At 46.1% G+C, this 18,504-nt stretch overlaps 1 protein-coding gene, 1 long non-coding RNA gene and 2 pseudogenes across 2 annotated transcripts; 2 read left to right on the top strand and 2 right to left on the bottom strand.

Annotated features, from left to right (window-relative positions):
- Positions 1-1,946: 1,946 nt before the first annotated feature.
- On the bottom strand, positions 1,947-13,529 carry LOC140637339 (uncharacterized). Its single transcript, XR_012034509.1, has 3 exons — positions 11,593-13,529; positions 5,959-6,150; positions 1,947-4,604 (listed from the first exon to the last, which is right to left on the bottom strand). It is a non-coding gene; the product is annotated as an uncharacterized lncRNA (long non-coding RNA).
- Positions 6,956-7,670, top strand: LOC140637338 (hsc70-interacting protein pseudogene; annotated as a pseudogene).
- LOC140637397 (hsc70-interacting protein pseudogene) lies at positions 7,670-8,281 on the top strand (annotated as a pseudogene).
- An 852-nt stretch (positions 13,530-14,381) lies between the features above and the next one.
- LOC140637337 (DLA class I histocompatibility antigen, A9/A9 alpha chain-like) lies at positions 14,382-18,108 on the bottom strand. Its single transcript, XM_072833782.1, has 8 exons — positions 17,952-18,108; positions 17,485-17,754; positions 16,926-17,201; positions 16,000-16,275; positions 15,777-15,881; positions 15,312-15,344; positions 15,130-15,177; positions 14,382-15,002 (listed from the first exon to the last, which is right to left on the bottom strand). Exons 1-8 carry the CDS (start codon positions 18,022-18,024, stop codon positions 14,998-15,000), a joined length of 1,086 nt encoding a protein of 361 aa, XP_072689883.1. The 5' UTR covers positions 18,025-18,108; the 3' UTR covers positions 14,382-14,997.
- Between the last annotated feature and the right edge of the window lie 396 nt (positions 18,109-18,504).

Raw genomic sequence — 18,504 nt, forward strand, 5'->3', positions numbered from 1 at the left:
CAGTCCTTTCAAAAAAATCTGCCATCTTCTGTTTCCTTCCTTGCTGCCTCAGCCACCGCCTCAGCCGCTGGCACAGCTGCCACAGCCGCCTTCTTAAACGCAGTCGCACAGTCAGAAAAATATCTTGAGATAATAAAAATGGATACAGACATATCAAGTCTTATGAGATGTAGCAAAATCATTTCTTAAGAGGGACGTTTATGACAATAAATGCCTATGTAAGAAAGATCGCAAATAAACAACCTCATGTGACACTTCAAAAAACTAGAAAAAGAAGAACAAACAAGCCCAAAGTTATTAGAAGGATGAAAATAAATATCTGAATGGAAAGAAATGAAATTGTGATAAAAAACACATTAGAAAAGATCAATGAAATGAAGAGTTGACTTTATGATAAGAAAAACAAAATTGACAATTGGTTAGCTACACTAAGAAAAAAATGTATTATTTTCAGTAAATAAAATAAATAAAATACATACATTTATATTTACATAAAATATTTATATTTACATAAATACAATTTAATATAGTTATAATATAAATAATTATTATATGATAATAGTAATCACTCAAATACATACAATTATGAACAAAACAGGGAGACATCACCACTGATCCCACAAAGGTATGTATGAGCATAAGACTCTATTATGACAGTAAATGCCAACAAATTAAATAGAAATATTGGATAAATTCCTAAAAACATAAAAGTTACCGAGACTGAATCATGAAAATTTAGCGAATCTGAACAGATCAATAACTAGTAGAAGATTGAATGGGGAATAGAAAGTCTCCCTACAAAAGAAAGCACCCATGCAACTTCACTGGTGAATTCTATCAAGCATAAGGAAGAATCAATACCAATCTTTCTCAGACTCTTCTAAAATACTACAGAGGAAGATAGACTTCCAAACTCATTTAATGTGGCCAACTTCATGCTGATAGCAAAGCCAGACAAGGACATTATGAGAAAAGAAAATGACGGGCTAATATCATGGATGAATGAAGATGCAACCATCCTCAACAAAATACCAGCAAAATGAATTCAAAAGCTGTTTAAAAGGAACATATACCATGATCAAGTGAGATTTATGCCTGGGATCCAGCGATGCTTCAAAATACATTTGACAAAAGTCAATATCCTTTCATGATCAAAACTCTCAAGAAACTGGGTATAGAAGAAATGTTTGTCAACATAATAAAGGCCATATATACCAAGCGCCCACTAACATCATCCTCAATGGTGAAAAGCAAAGGCCTTTACTCCAAGATGGGGAACAAGACAAGGATGCTCACTCTCACCATGTCTATTCATCATAGTACTGGAAATCCTAGCCAGAGCACTGAGGCAAGGAAAAGAAATAAAAAGCGTCCAAATTGGAAAGGAAGAGGTGAAACTGTCTCTGTTTGCAGATGACATGAATTTTTTTCTTTCAAGATTTCCTCTCCTAGCAACGTTCAAATACACAAAGCAGTATTGTTAACTAGTCATCATGCTATACAACAGCCTTGTAGCTTCCTTTACAATTGGAAATCTATAACTGTTGGCCCCCTTCACCTGTTTCACTCACCATCCCACTCCTACCTCTGGCGATCACAAATCTGTTCACTGTTTTTATGAGCACAATCTTTTACTCTTTTTTAAAAATTTTTTTTATTTATTTATGATAGTCAGAGAGAGAGAGAGAGAGAGAGAGAGGCAGAGACATAGGCAGAGGGAGAAGCAGGCTCCATGCACTGGGAGCCCGATGTGGGATTCAATCCTGGGTCTCCAGGATCGCGCCCTGGGCCAAAGGCAGGCGCCAAACCGCTGCACCACCCAGGGATCCCCTCTTTTACTCTTTTTGAGGGGGAGTTGTTTGTTGGTTGCTGTTGTTGTTTTAGATTCCACACACAAGTGAGCTCATGTGGTATTTCTCTCTTTCTGACTTATTTTCCTAAGTACAATATCCACAGAGTCCATCCCTATCATCACAAATGGCAAGATTTCATTCTTTAATATAGCTGACTACTGTGGGCAACCACAGACTAGCTGGAGTTAACTAAACCAAACCAGACCCGGACTTGCGTCCCTCATTCACTCAAAAGGCTCGGGAGCCTAAAGGGTGAATAGTTGGTTGATGCTTGAGAAAGGGCTTGAGCAATGGTTTTCAGAGCTGGCTGGTACCTGATCGCCCACATAACACATTAGATACAATGTATTCTGGCCTGGCCATAAAGTTGAATAGGGGTCTGTGCTGTTCTTGCTGGTCTGTTAACCATATCTAATGTTCCTTTGAGGTATGTACATCTGGAGCAATAAGCTTATCTATTTACCAAGGTCTTCTGGTGCCAGTGGGTCTGTCTTGCATGCTGATAAAGGGGAACCTTGGAGGGTTTCACAAACATGCTAAGAACAGATACTTCTTTGTCTTTGTTTTGCTTATGCTATATAATGTTGTTGAACCTTGAATAAAGCTGGCACTGCTTGGACATCATCCACTGTGTCCCTCCTGTCACCATCTCTTTACTTTTCTTTTATTTTCCTCATCCCCTTACCCTCGGGACCCTGATCGTGTTGCCGCAGAGCGTGCAACAGACTACAATCCCATTGTACATATATATATACACACAATTATATATATTGTGTATATATATAATATTATATATACAATTATCTTTATACACAATATTTTACATAATGTATATATAATATGTATAATGTATATATACACAATATTATATATATATACAATTATCTTTATCCATTCATTCATTCATGAGCACTCAAGTTGTTCCATATCTTAGCTATGACTTAATCTTATAAGGAGAAAACCCTAAAGACTTCAACAAACAAACTTTAGGACTAATAGCAAATTCAGTAATGTTATGGGATATGAAATCAGTATATATATAAAAGTTTGACTATACCCTAACAACAAAATATCTGAAAGAGGAATTCAGAAAGCAATACATTTATAGTTGCATCAAAAATAATACAAGACTTAGGAATAAATTTAATCAGGGAAAAATACGCGCACAAAAAATTTTGATGAAAAACTTTCAGATGAGGCAATAAATGAAATGATATCCCGGGACACCTGGGTGGCTCAGCAGTTGAGTGTCTGCCTTCAGCTCAGGGCATGATCCTGGAGTTCTGGGATCGAGTCCCACATTGGGCTCCCTCCATGGAGCCTACTTCTCCCTCTGCCTATGTCTCTGCCTCTCTTTCTGTGTCTCTCATGAATGAATAAATAAATAAATAAATAAATAAATAAATAAATAAATAAATAAAATCATAAAATAAAGAAATAAGAAAAGATATCCCATATTCTTGGATTGGAAGAATTAATATTGTTAAATTATCCACAGTGTCAAAGTGACATATGGAGTCAATGCAATCTGTATCAGAATTGCAATGATAGCTTTCAAGGAAACAGTAAAAACTATACCCACATTCATATGGGATTAAAAGAGACCCCAAATAGCCAAAACAATGTTGAGAAAGAACAACAAATCCAAGGCCCTACAATTCCTTTTTTTTTTTTAAAAGATATTATTTATTCATTCATGAAAGACACACAGAGAGAGGCAGAGATACATTGAGCCACCCAGGAGTCTCTGAGGCACTCCAATTCCTGATTTCCAACTACATCACAAAGCTGTACTGATCAGAACAGTATGGTACTGGCATAAAAGCAGGCAGAGAGAACAATGGACCAGAACTGAGAGCCCACAAATAAACCTCACATATATGGCGAACTAATCTTTGACAAGGGAACCAACCACATGGTTGGTACCATTCTGGAGACCACATGCAGAAGAACGACACTGCATTTTTGTCTCCTGTCACTCACAAAAATTTACTTGAATGGATTTAAGACTTAAATGTAAGAAGTGAAACCATAAAACTCCTAGGGAAAAAAACATGGAGAACTTTTCTCATCAGTGGTCTTAGCAATGACTTGGGAGTATCACGAAAAGCACAGGACACAAAAGCTAAAATCAAGTGGGACTACATCTATGAAAAAGCTTCTACACAGCAGAGGAAACCATCTAATGAAACATGTAAAGGCAACCTATGGAGTGGGAAAAAATATTTGGCACTCATTATCTGGTAAGAGTTTAATATCCAAAATATATAAGTAGCACAAAGAAATCAAGAGGGAAAAACAAATGATGCAATTTAAAAATAGGCAACAAATCTGAATAGACATTTTTTCAAAGGAGACATACACATTGTCAACAGGTACCCGAAAAGGTGCTCGATATCACTGGTTATTATGAAAAGGCAAATCTAAACCTCAGTGAAACATCATGTCACACCTGTTAGAATGGCTATTACAAGAGGACCAGGGAACAGATGGGGGAGGGTGTGGAGACAAGGAAATCCTTGTCACTATTGGTGGTATGGAAGAGTGTGGAACCTCCCGGAAAAAAAATTTTTTAAAGATTTTATTTATTTATTAATGAGAGAGACACACACACAGAAAGAGAGGCAGAGACACAGGTAGAGGGAGAAGCAGGCTCCATGCAGGGAACCCGACGTGGGATGTGATCACAGGTCTCCAGGATCTGGCCCTGGGCTGAAGGGGGCGCCAAACCCCTGAGCCACCGGGGTTGCCCTGGAAAAAAATTTTATTTATTTATTTATTTATTTTAAAGATTTTATTTATTTATTCATAGACACAGAGAGAGAGGCAGAGACAGAGGGAGAGGGAGAAGCAGGCTCCATGCAGGAAGCCTGATGTGGGACTCGATCCCCGGTCTCCAGGATCACACCCCAGGCTGCAGGCGGCGCCAAACCGCTGCGCCACAGGGGCTGCCCTGGAAAAAAATTTTAAATAGAACTACCACATGATCCAGCAATCAAAACCCAGGGTACTATCAGGAAATGAAATAGGAACCAAAGCAGGCTTTCAATTAAAAAACTTACAAAAGAAAAAAAAAACTTACAAAAGACAACATTGCACTTTGAGAGAATATTCAGTAAAAGAAAATATAATCATTTTAAACATTTACACACCTAATAAAAGGTCCTCAAAACACATGAAGGAAAAACTGACAGACCAAAGGGAGGAATGCACAGTTCTATAATCATAGTTGGAGGCTTCAATACCCTATTCTTTTTTTTTTTTTAAGATTTTATTTAATTATTCAAGACAGACACAGAAAGAGAGGCAGAGACACAGGTAGAGGGAGAAGCAGGCTCCATGCAGGGAGCCCGACGTGGGACTCGATCCTGGGTCTCCAGGATCATAACCCGGGCTGAAGGTGGCACCAAACCACTGAGCCATAGGGGCTGCCCCCTTCAATACCCTATTCTTAATGATGGTTAGAACCACCAGACAGAAGAGAAATAGAGGACATAGAGGACTTGAACAACACAGTAATCCAACTAGAGGTAATACACATACACACAACACTCTAACCAAAACAACAGACTATATGGTCTCTCAAATCACCTGGATGGATGTTCTCCAGTATTGATCATGTGCTAGGCTACAAATTAAGTTTCATAGATTTGAAAGGTATCATACAAACTATCTTCTCCAACTAAAATGGGTTGAAAGTGGAAATCAATAGAATATGGAAAACTGGGGGCAGCCTGGGTGGTTCAGCAGTTTAGCGCCGCCTTCAGCCCAGGGTGTGATCCTGGAGACCCGGGATTGAGTCCCACGTCAGGATCCCTGTATGGGGCCTGCTTCTCCCTCTGCCTGTGTCTTTGCCTCTCTCTCTCTCTGTGTCTCTCACGAATAAATAAATAAAATCTTTTTTTAAAAAAGATGGAAAACTGGAAATTCCACAAATTTGTGAAATGTTAACAACACCCCCTTAAATAACCAATGGGTGTAAAGGAAACCAGGAGGAAATTAGGAAATATTTTGAGACAAATACAAATGAAGCACAACATACTGACACTTACAGGATGCAGTGAAAGCAGTACTAAGAGGGAGATTCAGAGCTGCAAATACTTACATATAAAAGAAGGGGCATCTGATGGCTCCATCAGTTAAGCCTCTGACTCTTGGCTTCAGCTCAGTTCATGATCTCATGATCTCAGGGTTGTGAGATGGAGCCTGCACTCAGCACAGAGTCTGCTTGAGAGTCCTTCCCCCTCCACATCCTTCCCCTTCTGCTTCTCCCTCTGCTTGAGTTGACATGCTCTCTCTAAAATAAATGAATAACTAAACATATAGATTTCTTAATAAAATTAAAAAAGAAGATGAAAAGACAAAGGAAGAGGAGAAAGTGAAAGAATTCAGAAATAAACCAACACTTCCGTGGTCAAATGATCTACAGCAAAGGAGTCAACAATATACAGTAGGGAAAAAGACAGTATCTTCAACCAATGGTGCTGGAAAGCAACACCTACTTCACGAGAATGAAACTGGACTATTTCTCACACCATACCCCAAAATAAACTCAAAATGGGGGAAAGAACTAAACGTGAGACCTAAAAATGTAAGATATCTAGAGGAGAACATAGGCAGTTATATCCCTGACATCAGCCATAGAAACAATTTTCTAGGAATGTTTCCTGTGGCTTAGGAAACCAAGAAAAATCAAACAGTTGTAACTACATCAAAATACAAAGCTTTAGCATAGTGAAAGAAAACCTCAATAAAACAAAGGCAACCTACTGAATGGGAGAAGATATTGGCAAAAATATATTCAATAAAGGTGCATACCCAAAATATATGAAGAATGTATATAACTCAACAAGAACAAAACACCCACTCAACAAAATAAACCAATTTAAAGTGGGCAGAGGACACGAAGAGCCTTTTTTTCCAAAGAAGACAAACAAGTACTTGAAAAGATGCTCAACACCACTCATCATCTGGCAAACACAAATCAAACACACAATGAGAGGCAGCGGCCTCCTTCCACACGGTCACGCTGAGCTAGTACTCGCACCTGGAATCAGGCTGCGACCTCAGCCATGCCTGCCCCCTGCCACCACCTCTGGACCATGGACCCCTGCAGTGAGCGAGCTTTGGGCCTTCATGAAAATGTGTAAGCAGGATCTGAGCATTCTGCCTACCAAGGAAATGCGCTTCCTGTGGGAGTGGGTGGAGACCATGGGGGGTAAAATACCACCTGCTACTTATAAAACTAAATCAGAAGACAATATCAAGGAATTAAAAACAGAAGGCAGAGGAAAACATAAAGACAGAGGAACCATCTAGAAAGTGATCTAGAAATTGACAACGACGGTGTGACTGAACCAGATACTGATGCCCCTCAGGAAATGGGAGATGAAAATGTAGAGATAACTGAGGAAATGATGGATCAGGCAAACGATAAAAAAGGGGCTGCCATTGATGCCCTACATGATGGTGACCTACAGAAAGCCATTGACTTGTTCACAGATGCCATCAAACTGAATTCTCGTTTGGCCATTTTGTATGCCAAGAGCCCGTGTCTTTGTCAAATTACAGAAGCCAAATGCTGCCATTCGAGACTGTGACAGGGCTACTGAAATAAATCCCGCTAGCTTTGCAAGTGGCGAGGGAAGGGACACCTGGGTGGCTCAACGGTTGAGTGTCTGTCTTTGGCTCAGGCCATGATCCCAGAGTCCCGGGATCGAGTCCCAAATCAGGATCCTTGCATGGAGCCTGCTTCTCTCTCTCTGCCTGTGTCTCTGCCTTTCTCTCTGTGTCTCTCATGAATAAATAAATGAAATCTTAAAAAAAAAACAACAACAACAAAAACAAAAACAAGTGGCGAGGGGAAAGTACACAGACTTCTGGATCACTGGGTAGAAGCAGCACATGATCTTGCCCTTGCTTGTAAACTGGATTATGATGAAGATGCTAGTGCAATGCTGAAAGAAGCTCAACCGAGGGCCCAGAAAATTGTTGAACATCGGAGGAAGTATGAGCGAAAACATGAAGAGTGAGAGATCAAAGAAAGAATAGAAAAGGGTTAAGAGGCTCGTAAGAACATGAGAGAGCCCAGGGGGAGGAAGAAGCCAGACAACAATCAGGAGCTCAGTGTATGGCTCTTTCCCAGGTGGCTCTCCTGGGCTAATGCCTAGTAATTTTCCTGGAGAAATGCCTGGAAAGGCAGGGGGGAGGATGCCTGGAATGGCAGGAATATTTGGGCTCAACTGAGAGTCTTAGTGACCCAGAGGTTCTTGCAGCCATGCAGGATCCAGAAGTTAGGTGGCCTTCCAGGATAGAGTCCAGAACCCAGCAAATATGTCAAAATATTAGAGCAACCCAAAGGTTATGAATCTCATCAGAAATTGTCAGCCAAATTTGGAGGTCAAGCATTATGCCCTTCTGACGAATAAAGCCCTTGCTGAAGGCAAAGTAACTTCCATCACCTAATGAATGTTGCTATAATACAAACTAGTGTACCTCTGACCTTCTCATGAAGAAAGCTGGGTGCTGTGAAGAGAATCCTTACCCCTCTGCCCCACATGCAACTGAAACATTCTATAGTGGTTTGCCACTAGGGTATTCATTCAGATGATGTTTTCCAACTAGGAATTACAAACTATAAACACTTTTTAAACCCTTAAAAATATTTAAACACATTTAAAAAACCCACAATGAGATATCACCTTACATCCATCAGAATAGCTAAAATCAAAACCACAAGAAAGAACAAGTGCTGGTAAGGATGTGTAGAACAAAGAACTCTCATGCACTGTTGTGAATGCAAACTGGTGCAACCATTGTGGAAAACAGTACGGAGGTTCCTCAGAAGATTGAAAATATGATTACTATATGATCCATTAATTCCACAACTGAGTACTCGCCCAAGGAAAATGAAAACACTAATTTGAAAAGATATATGCATCCCTATGTTTATTGCATCACTGTTTACAGTAGCCCAGATATGGAAGCAGCCCAGGTGTCCATACATAGAGGGAAGGGATAAAGAAGTTGTGATATTATGTATGCATTTACAGGTATGAGTATTATGGAGCCATGAATAAGAATGAAATCTTGCCATTTGCAACAACATGGATGGATGTAGAAGGTATAATGTTAAGTGAAATAAGTCCAAGAAGGACAAACACCATATGATGTCTTTCCTATGTGGAATTTAAGAAACAAAACAAAGAAAAAAAGAGACAAAGTAAAACAGAGATTCTTAAATGTGGAGAACAAACCGGATGCTGCCAGAGGGGCGGTCGTTGGGGAGGGATGAAAGGTGAAGGGGACTAAGAGAACAATTATAGTAATGAGATGAGCAATGTATATAGATGTATAGAATTGTTGAATCATTCCATTCTACATCTGACTAATATAACACTCTGAGTTAATTATAATTCAATTAAAATATAATAAGTTTTTAAAAAAAGATCTCAAGTCAACAGCCAAACTCTAAACTTAATGAAGTAGAAAAAGACAAACAAAACACAAAGTTAGTAGAAGAAAGGCAATAATAAGTATTAGAGTAGAGATCAATTAAGCAGGGCATAGAAAAACAATCGGGAAAATCAATGAACCCAAAAGTTGGTTCTTAGAAAGATCTACAGAATTGACCAACAGTTAGCTAGATTGACTAAGACAAAGAGACAAGACTAAAATTGCTAAAAATCAGAAATGTCAGTGGGGATATTACTGCCTATTCTACAGAATTAAAGATGATTAGCAGGGCAATGAACAGGTATGTAGCATCAAACTGGATGACCTAGATGAGATGAACAGATGCTTAGAAACAAAAAAACCTATCAAAACCGCATCACAAAGAAATAGAATAACTGAATAGAACCATAACCAGTAGGATTTTGAATCAATCATCAAATATCTCCTACAAAAGGAAGCCCCGGATCTGATGGATTCACTGTGAATCCTACCATAAAAGAAGACCAATCCTTCTAAAACTTGACCACAGGATGCCTGAGTGGCTCAGCGGTTGAGCATCTGCCTTTTGGTTGAATCGTGATCTCAGGGTCCTGAGATGGAGTCCTGCCTCAGGCTGCCTGGAGGGAGCCTGCTTCTCCCTCTGCCTATGTCTCTGCCTCTCTCTTTTTCTCTCTCTGTGTCTCCATGAATAAGTAAATGAATCTTTAAAAAAATAATGAAACTCTACCACAAAACTGCAGAGGAGAGAACACTTCCAATTTATCGCATGAGGCCAGCATTGTCCTAACACCAAAGCCAGACAGAGACAATACAAGGAAACTACAGGCCAGTATCCCTTAGGAATATCCACATAGGTATCACCAGCAAAATACCAGCAAACGGAACTCAGCAGCATCACCACGATACACTGACTATTCTTGGAATGCAAATACATGTCAACGTGTGAGCATCAAGCAATCTAATACAGCGCATTAGGAGAATGAAGGGGAAAACACATGATTATTTCAGTTGACGCAGAAAAGAAGCATTTGACAAAATTCAACACTCTTTTATCATAAAAACATTCAACAAATAGGAATGGAAGGAAACTACCTCAACATAATAAAAGCCAGAGATGAATATGCTCCAGGTGTCTTTATATGAAACGAACAAGGATGGAAGTTTTTCCTTTAAGATCAGGAACAAGGAGGATCCCCGGGTGGCTCAGCAGTTTAGCTCCTGCCTTCAGCCCAGGGCGTGATCCTGGAGTCCTGGGATCGAGTTCCATATTGGGCTCTCTGCAGGGAGCCTGCTTCTCCCTCTACCTGTGTCTCTACCTCTCTCTCTCTCTGTGTGTCTCTCATGGATAAATAAATAAAATCTTAAAAAAAAATCAGGGTGCATGTACCCTTTTAATCTGCATTTTGTATCCTTTGGGTAAATACCTACTAGTGCAATTGCTGAATCATGGGGTAGCTCTATTTTTACCTTTATGAGGAACTTCAATACTGTTTTCTAGAGTGGCTGCACCAGTTTTCATTCTTCCAACAGTGCAGGAGGGTTTCTTTCTCCGCATCCTTGCCAACATATGTTGTTTCCTGTGTTGTGAATGTTCTCCATTCTGACAGGTGTGAGGTGGTATTTCATCATGGTTTTGATTTGTGTTTCCCTGATGGTGAGTGATATTGAGCATCTTTCATGTGTCTGCAAGCCATCTGGATGCCTTTGGGAAAATGTCTATTCGTGTCTTCTGCCCATTTCTTAATTTGATTATTTGGTTTTGAGGTGTTGAGTTTGAGAAGTTCTTCCTAAGTTTTAGATACTAAACCTTTATCAGATATAACAGTACACTTATCCTGACAATCATGATGTAATGTATAGAACTGTTGAATCTGTACATCAGAAGCTAATATAACACTGTATGCTAACTATACTGGACTTGATAGGAAAAGAAAAAGATTAGTGAGTGGATCTCCCTCACTTGTGTCCTAGGAACTTTTCAAACTGGTGTTTGAACTGAGTCAGAGGTGAGTGAGACTGCACACAAACTTTAAGAGTGAGTTCTTCATTTCCTGGAGTTTTGTGGTTTTCCTGAATATGATCCCTTTGGTTTTCAAAGCCAGGCACATGAGGGGCTCGTCTCTCCTGTGGAGGACCCAGGGTTTAGTGTCTGGTGTAGAGCACAGACCCCTTGCTTCTCAGCAAAGTTGTGTATTTTTGTGATGCCACAATATTTTGGATTCTCAGGCCTGGGGTGGATTTTCTAGTTTTTTGGTTTTGGCAAGAATGTCTCTGCCTCTCTTACCTGTGTTGATGCTGCCCTTTTATCCTTTGCTGTGGAGGCTTAGATCTTCTTTAGAGGAGATTGTTCCACAAGTAGTTGAAAATCTATTGGGTCCATGGAAGAAGATGGGTTCAGGATGTTTGTAAGCTGCCATCTTGAACCAATCCCCTGACACCGCCTTGATTACCATTGCTTTGCCAGAAGTCTTCAAATTGGGACTCGGGGGACCCTGCTTCATGTGCTTGCTACTCAATGTGTGATCTGAAGACCAACAGCAGCAGCAGCAACCTTGTAGAAACCCCGAATCTCACACTGTGCTCCAGCCTCTCTAGATCTGCACAGTCCAGGAAATCCCTGTGCTCACTGAAGGCTGGGCCTCTCTGTTCTATGCACCTACTAGATGCAGAACCAGACAGAGCACTACGCTCTGTGGGGGTACGCTCTGATCAGCTTGCTTAGCCCCGAGCAGTCCAGGGATTGGGCCTGTTCCTTTCTCTTCTATGGCCATCACACCCTTGGTGTCCTCATCTCTGCTGAAGGCTCTGAAACTGATTGATGTGGAGCCACTTCCCAAGTATAATTCTCCAATCTTGATATCTCTGTATCCAACTGACATCAGCTGCATTTCTTATAGCCCAGATTCCACATTCCTAAGTGGATGTCTGTGATGCTGCTTCCCAATGTCCTGATTCCAGTGACTCCTTCATCTCCATGGAAGGCACTGCACACTTCTCCTTGCAGTCTGAAATACCGGATGCCCTCCTTGATCCCTCCCTCTCACCCCCCAGAAGGAATGCCTTAGGAAATGCTGCAAAATTCACCTGTAAACATATCCAGCACCCACTCATTTCCTATTATCTTCCCTCCCCACATTCCAGATGTTCAGCCCCCATCCCCCTCCTGGGACACTGCCCTGGGTCCTACAGGTTCCCTACTAGTTGCTCCCCTTCACCTCTCAATTCTGCACGCAGCAAACAGGTGCTGGTAAAGAAATTCAATGAATTGATCTGTTCATTCTTATAACTCCACATCTCACTCAGAGAAAACTCAAAACCCTTCTACTGTCCTCAGGCTCCATGACGTGACGTCATGTCATCCCCCTTGCTCTCTGCTCCAGCCCCAGGGGCCTCCTCACCCTCCCTCAAACATGGGACAGGCTCCTGCCCTGGAGCTTGAGCATGGAGGTTCCCTGCCTGGAAAGAACTTCCCCCAGACATCCTCTTACACAATTCATGTCCTCCAATCTCTCCCAGGTCACCTTCTCAGGGAGGCTCCCCCAATCCCTGCAGTAAGGTGGCCACCGTCCCTGTCCTAGAGCAGGTTCTCTCTGGGTCACCTTCCTCAAGGCTCCTACCTACTTCCAATGTCTACACCTCCCTTACTGTGCTTACACACACACACACACACACACACACAGTTCATGTCTGAATTACACGGGTTGGGACTGTGCGTGTGCATCTGTATGAGGACTTTTTTACTGTAAGTACTATCCGCGGTGTTTCCCTTCCTTATGATTTACTAATTTATTGAAGCTTCGCTCATCGTAAGAACACAGTACACACTACCCGTAACACACAGTGTAAGCAACTGCTCATGTTCTCCGTGAGGCTTCCAGTCATGAGCATGCTATTAGTTGGTATGCTTTGGGGGAGACATGAGCTACATGTCGGATTTCCTACTACAGAAGGGGGTCACTGCCCCAATCACCCACCAGCCTGGGTCAGGTGTAGTCTCCCCCGACCACTAGAACATACTCTCCAGGAGACCAGCAGGTTTGCCTCACCTGAGTCTCACTGAGCTGCCCAGATGCAAACAGTGTGTCCTGCATGTGACACAGGACAGTTACAGCTGAATGAATGCGCAGGAAGAGGGTCTCCCTCTTCTAGAAGCGCCTGGGGCACAGCTGTTCTGTGGCAGCTCCTGCCCCCCACCAGCCACTGGTCATCAGTGCCCCCTCTCTCTCCTCATGGGGCTGCCCCCACCTCCCTCCCTCAGCTCCCACCCCCACACCGTTTCTCCTGCACACACCACGCACAGAGTTCACTCCTCAGGCACCCTGCACTTGGGCTTCCTGGGTCCTCTTCTCCAGCCACAGAGAAATCTACGTTACACTCTGCTTTATAAATCCCACAGGGATCACGGGGCCCAGGGCGGGGAGGGAGGGCAGAGCAGCAGGGGAGGCAGAAACTCCTGGACGCTTATGAGGAGGAGAACCTCTGACTTCTCCCCTCTCTACCTCAGGATGTGAACAATAATCCAGAAAGCAGCTGGGGAGGGAGGGGGAGACTGGATGGATCTGGAAGTTCATCTCTCCAAACCTCGGGGACTCCTGTGTGCAGGGGACGACCTAGGCCTGTGGGGACGGGAGCCCAAAGGACACCTGCTGCTGTAACCAATGGGGTCACCAGGGGACAATGGGACAGGAACTTGGACACAAGAGCAAGAGCAGGCATGAGGCTCTAGAGGAACAACTCAAAAAAAAAAAAAAAAAAAAAGAAAGAAAAAAAGGAAGAAACAAAATGGGGGCTATGCTGTGACCCAGACCTGAGTCTAGCAGGCTGACCCAGTCTCAGGAAGCTCTGGCTACAGAAGGTCCTGGTGACAGGTGACGTCCAAGTCCCTGTGATCACAGGTCCTGGTGAGACAAGCTTCTATAGAAGGGGCAAGGACACGGAGAAGAGAGGACCCCGCTGAGGCCTGAACACGACTCACCCAGTATGTACTGAGCACCTACTGGGCACTGGCACCGTCCCCTCTAGGCTCCTGACAGCTTTCAGCCCCCAACTGCAACTGATTCAGCACAGCAAACATGAGGATTCTGGAAGGTTCTCAGGGCTTCCATTTATTTGCTCTCGCAACTTCAGAAATCTTTTATTACCTTAGCAGCCCCACATCCCAAGACTTAGGAAACACAAACCCCTATCTGGATCCTTATTTTTTTAAAAAAGATTTTATATATTTATTCATGAGAGATAAGAGAGAGAGAGAGAATGGCAGAGACACAGGCAAAGGGAGAAGCAGGTTCCATGAAAGGAGCCCGATGTGGGACTCGATCTGGGACTCCAGGATCATGCCCTGGGCTGAAGGCAGGTGTTAAACTGCTGAGCCACCCAGGGATCCCCATGGATCCTTATTTTCAATAGGGTAGTAAGTCATTAGTACTCAACATGAAACAAAGACAGGGATGGAGATGGTCCAGCCCTCCCTCTGCTGGACAGGAAAGCACATCAGAGAAGAGAGCGCACATCAGATTAGGGACAGGTCATGGTGGGCAGGGTGGGCCAATCTCCCCACCTCCTCACATTATGCTCCTAGGGACACAGGCACATCCTGACACTGTTTGCAGAGACAAGCCAGGGTTGTTGATGTCATCACGTGAGATGTGAACACATCTTGCATCGCTCAGTCCCCACAGGGCAGCTGGTCTCACACTGTGAGAAAAAATCAAGTACAAACTGAGGTCAGTCACATAAGTACTGACATTCTCAACAGCCCCCTCGCGCTCATCTGGTCCCCAGTGCCCCAACCCTCCCCACTTCAGGGTCTCCAGGGTCTCACCTCTAGGAGCTGTCAGAGACACATCAGAGCCCTGGGCACTGTCATCGCCTAGAGGAGAATAAACAGGACGTGGTCAGAGCTCACAGGAGGTGAGACTAAAGGAGAAGCTGTGGGGGTGAGCTCCCCATGGGGTCCTGTCTACACTCCCCCGGGGTCTCAGGGATCACTCCCTGCATACTCACGTGCAGCATGAGAGTAGCCTGGTCCTTTTCCTCCTGTGGGAAGAAAACATCATGTGAGAGGCCGGGCACAGGGCTGGGCCAGGAGATCCTCGAGGAAGCTCCCAGTCCTGGTGCAGAGTGAGTCTGCAGAATTCTGACTGACCGCCCAGGTCAGGGTCAGGAGACAAGCCATGAGGTGAGGGGTCACTGGACCACCTGACTTGCTGGAGGTCTGTCCTCAGCAGGGGCCTTCCGCTCTGTCCTGTGACGGCTGGGAATCAGTCCCCGTCACCAGAATCACCAAGGTGAAACTCTGGCCTTCATTTTCCCAAGTGTTTGCTGCACAGTGAGTGTGAGTACACAGCTCCAGTGTGGGAGAGTAACCGCGTATGGACGACACCTCCCGTTAACAAGGCAGGACAGCGTGCTCCCTAGGAAACCCCCCAACAGGACAGGAAAACACAGAGTATTCAGTCGGTTCCCTACCCGAGCGCTGCTTCCTCCAGATCACAGCTCCAATCACCCCAGCGACCACGAGGAGAACCAGAGCAGCAATGCTGACGATGACTATGGTGGACAGAGGGGAAGGCTCTGGAAAGGGGAGGGAGGATGAGGGTCCAGCCTCTGGCTTGAGACCTGACTCTGCTGAAATTCTCCAGAAGAGCTCCACTTGCCCTGAGTAGAAGCTCTACCCCGAGGCCCTCCTTACCCCATCTCCGAGTGACAGGCTCCGCCAGCCCCTCATGCTGCACGTGGCACGTGTATCTCTGCTCCTGTCCAGAGGGCACCACCACAGCTGCCCACTTCTGGAAGGTCCCATCTCCTGCAGGCCTGGTGTCCACAACCTCTGTGTCCTGGGTCTGGTCCTCCCCATCGCACTGCCAGGTCAGGGTGATCTCTGCAGGGTAGAAGCCCAGCGCCCAGCACCTCAGGGTGACCTCATGGTCAGAGACGGGGTGGCGGGTCAGGTAGATTTTTGGAGGATCTAAGGAGAAGGGTCAGAAAATTTACAAATTTGCATTATACCGGGTGGGCCACCTAAGCAGCACTGTTGTGATCATGCTGAGAATGAAGAGGACAAATGGGGGAGAGGGAGTGCAAAATACAGACACCAGCCTGAACTCCAGGATCTGGGATACCTTCCTATCCCTTTGGAAGATCTAGAATCAGGATAAGATAGCCTAAGGTAGGAAGTTCCAGGTCTCTGAGTGGGACAACAGAGACTTCTGGTCCTGACCTAGGTAGAGGAAGTCCAGTGCCTCTTAAAACCTGGAGGCAGACCTCCAATTAAGTGGGGTGTGGGACAGGGAGCAAGGCCTGAGGGAGGAAGTCAGTCAGTGGTGCCCAAGGTGAATGCCAGGGTCAAAGAAATCTGCTATTAAATTATTTCAGAGATATCTCTATCCCTCTCCATAAAGACTGGATCCCTTAAATGTCCAGAGAGAAGGATGGGTTTTCTGAGCGAGTCTCTCTTTAGTACAGAACTGAAAACCAAGAAAGTCTTCACTTTCAGGATCCAAGAAGTGGGGCAGGGGAGGAATTCTGGTGTCAATTCCATTTTCCTTTTTGCAGGGATAGCAGGAGGTACAGCCCCAGCGGGAGGGGAGATCCCGGAGTCCCAGCTGCCCCACAGACCTGTGCGCTGCAGGGTCTCTTTCCCTCTCTCCAGGTACTTAAGGAGCGACTGCACGCACTCCCCCTGCAGGTATACCCGGTAGTACTGGGCCGCGCCCGCCGCCTCCCACTTGCGCCGGGTGATCTGCGCCGCCGCGTCCGCCGCGGTCCAGGAGCGCAGGTCCTCGTCCAGGGCCAGGTAATCGGCGCCGTCGTACGCGAACTGCTCATACCCGCGGAGGAGGCGCCCGTCCGGCCCCACGTCGCAGCCCGAAGTCCACTGGAAGGTGTGAGACCCTGGGCAACCCCCCCCGCCCCCGTCTCAGTCAGTCCCGCCCCGGTAGCCCGGTCCCCGCCGTCAGCCCCGTCCACCTAGACTCCCCTGGCATTGGACCTACGGCCGGCGAGTGGTCAGAGACCTCGGAAACTGTCCGCAAGTCCCTGCAGGCTCGTCCCGCGTAGGGGGCCAGGACGGTCTCCTGGCCCGGGGGTCAATCTCCGACCCGGGAACTCGGGGAGACCCCAGGCTGTGCAAGGGGGTTCATGGACTCGTGAACTGGACCCGGCCCGGGTCACTCACCGGCCTCGCTCTGGTTGTAGTAGCCGAGGGCCGTCTGCAGGTTGGATCGGGAGGTCTGGGCGTGCACCTTGGCGATCTCCGTCTGCTCCTCCCAAAACTCCGGCCCCTCCTGCTCCATCCACCGCGCCCGCGGCTCCACCTTCGGACTCGCCGCGTCGCTGTTGAACCGCAGGAACTGCGTGTCGTCCACGTAGCCCACAGAGATGTAGAGGGGGTCCCCGCGGCCGGGCCGGGACACGGCGGTGTGGAAAAACCTCAGGGAGTGGGAGCCTGCGGAGCCGAGGGCTGAGACCCCGCCCGACCCCCTCCCGCCGCGGGGCCCGGGGCCCAGGGGAGATGTCCGGGGCGGGGCGGAGGCGGGAGGGACCGGGGAGCCCAGGCCGCGGGGGGCCGGGGGTGGCGGAGAGGCGGCTTCCCGGGGTCCCGCGTCCCCGCCCGCCGGTCCCCTCGCTCCCGCCCGCACTCACCCGCCCGGGTCGGGGTCACGGCCAGGGCCGCCGACAGCAGCACGAGGAGGGCTCGCGGCATCACCACCTCCATCTCCGGGCTCCGGGGACACTGGCCGTCGCCGCTGGACTGGGGGGCGGAGGCGGAGGCGGAGGCTTTCGAGCCCGGGACCCGGTGCCGCCGATTGGCTCCCCCAGAAACGCTGCACCCAATGGGAGTGCGCGCTGGGGCTGCGTCACGAGTCTCCAGGCAGGGGGCCCTGAGCCAGGTTGGGAGACGGAGAAGTGAAACCCGGGGAGGTGGGGACTCCCCAGCCCGAGCGTCCCCGCCCGGGACCCGCCCTGGGGCCTGGGGGCCTGAGAGCCTGAGAGCCTCGCCCTCCCCGGGACCACAGAGTGACCTGACACTTTTCATCTTGCGTGCAGCGCTCTTGGTCACACTTTCCCCCTGACTCCTGGACCAGGGTCTTTCTGAAGAAACCAGGTGAAGACACCAGACTGGGCTCAGCCATTTTTCCTGTCTTACTTCCCGGAGACCCCTTGCTGAGCTTGACTCTCTGCCTTGAACCCCTCA

Source organism: Canis lupus, chromosome 7 (assembly GCF_048164855.1).
Source record: "Canis lupus baileyi chromosome 7, mCanLup2.hap1, whole genome shotgun sequence".
NCBI lineage: Eukaryota > Metazoa > Chordata > Mammalia > Carnivora > Canidae > Canis > Canis lupus.

What these genes read in the sequence shown, in the direction of transcription:
- LOC140637337 (XM_072833782.1), bottom strand. Translation starts at nt 18,024, where the DNA reads ATGGAGGTGGTGATGCCGCGAGCCCTCCTCGTGCTGCTGTCGGCGGCC. An exon ending in CTGGAGGAAGCAGCGCTCGG is followed by an intron (nt 15,345 to 15,776) that starts GTAGGGAACCGA and finishes TTCTTCCCACAG; the next exon opens with GAGGAAAAGGACCAGGCTAC. An exon ending in AGGCTACTCTCATGCTGCAC is followed by an intron (nt 15,178 to 15,311) that starts GTGAGTATGCAG and finishes ATTCTCCTCTAG; the next exon opens with GCGATGACAGTGCCCAGGGC.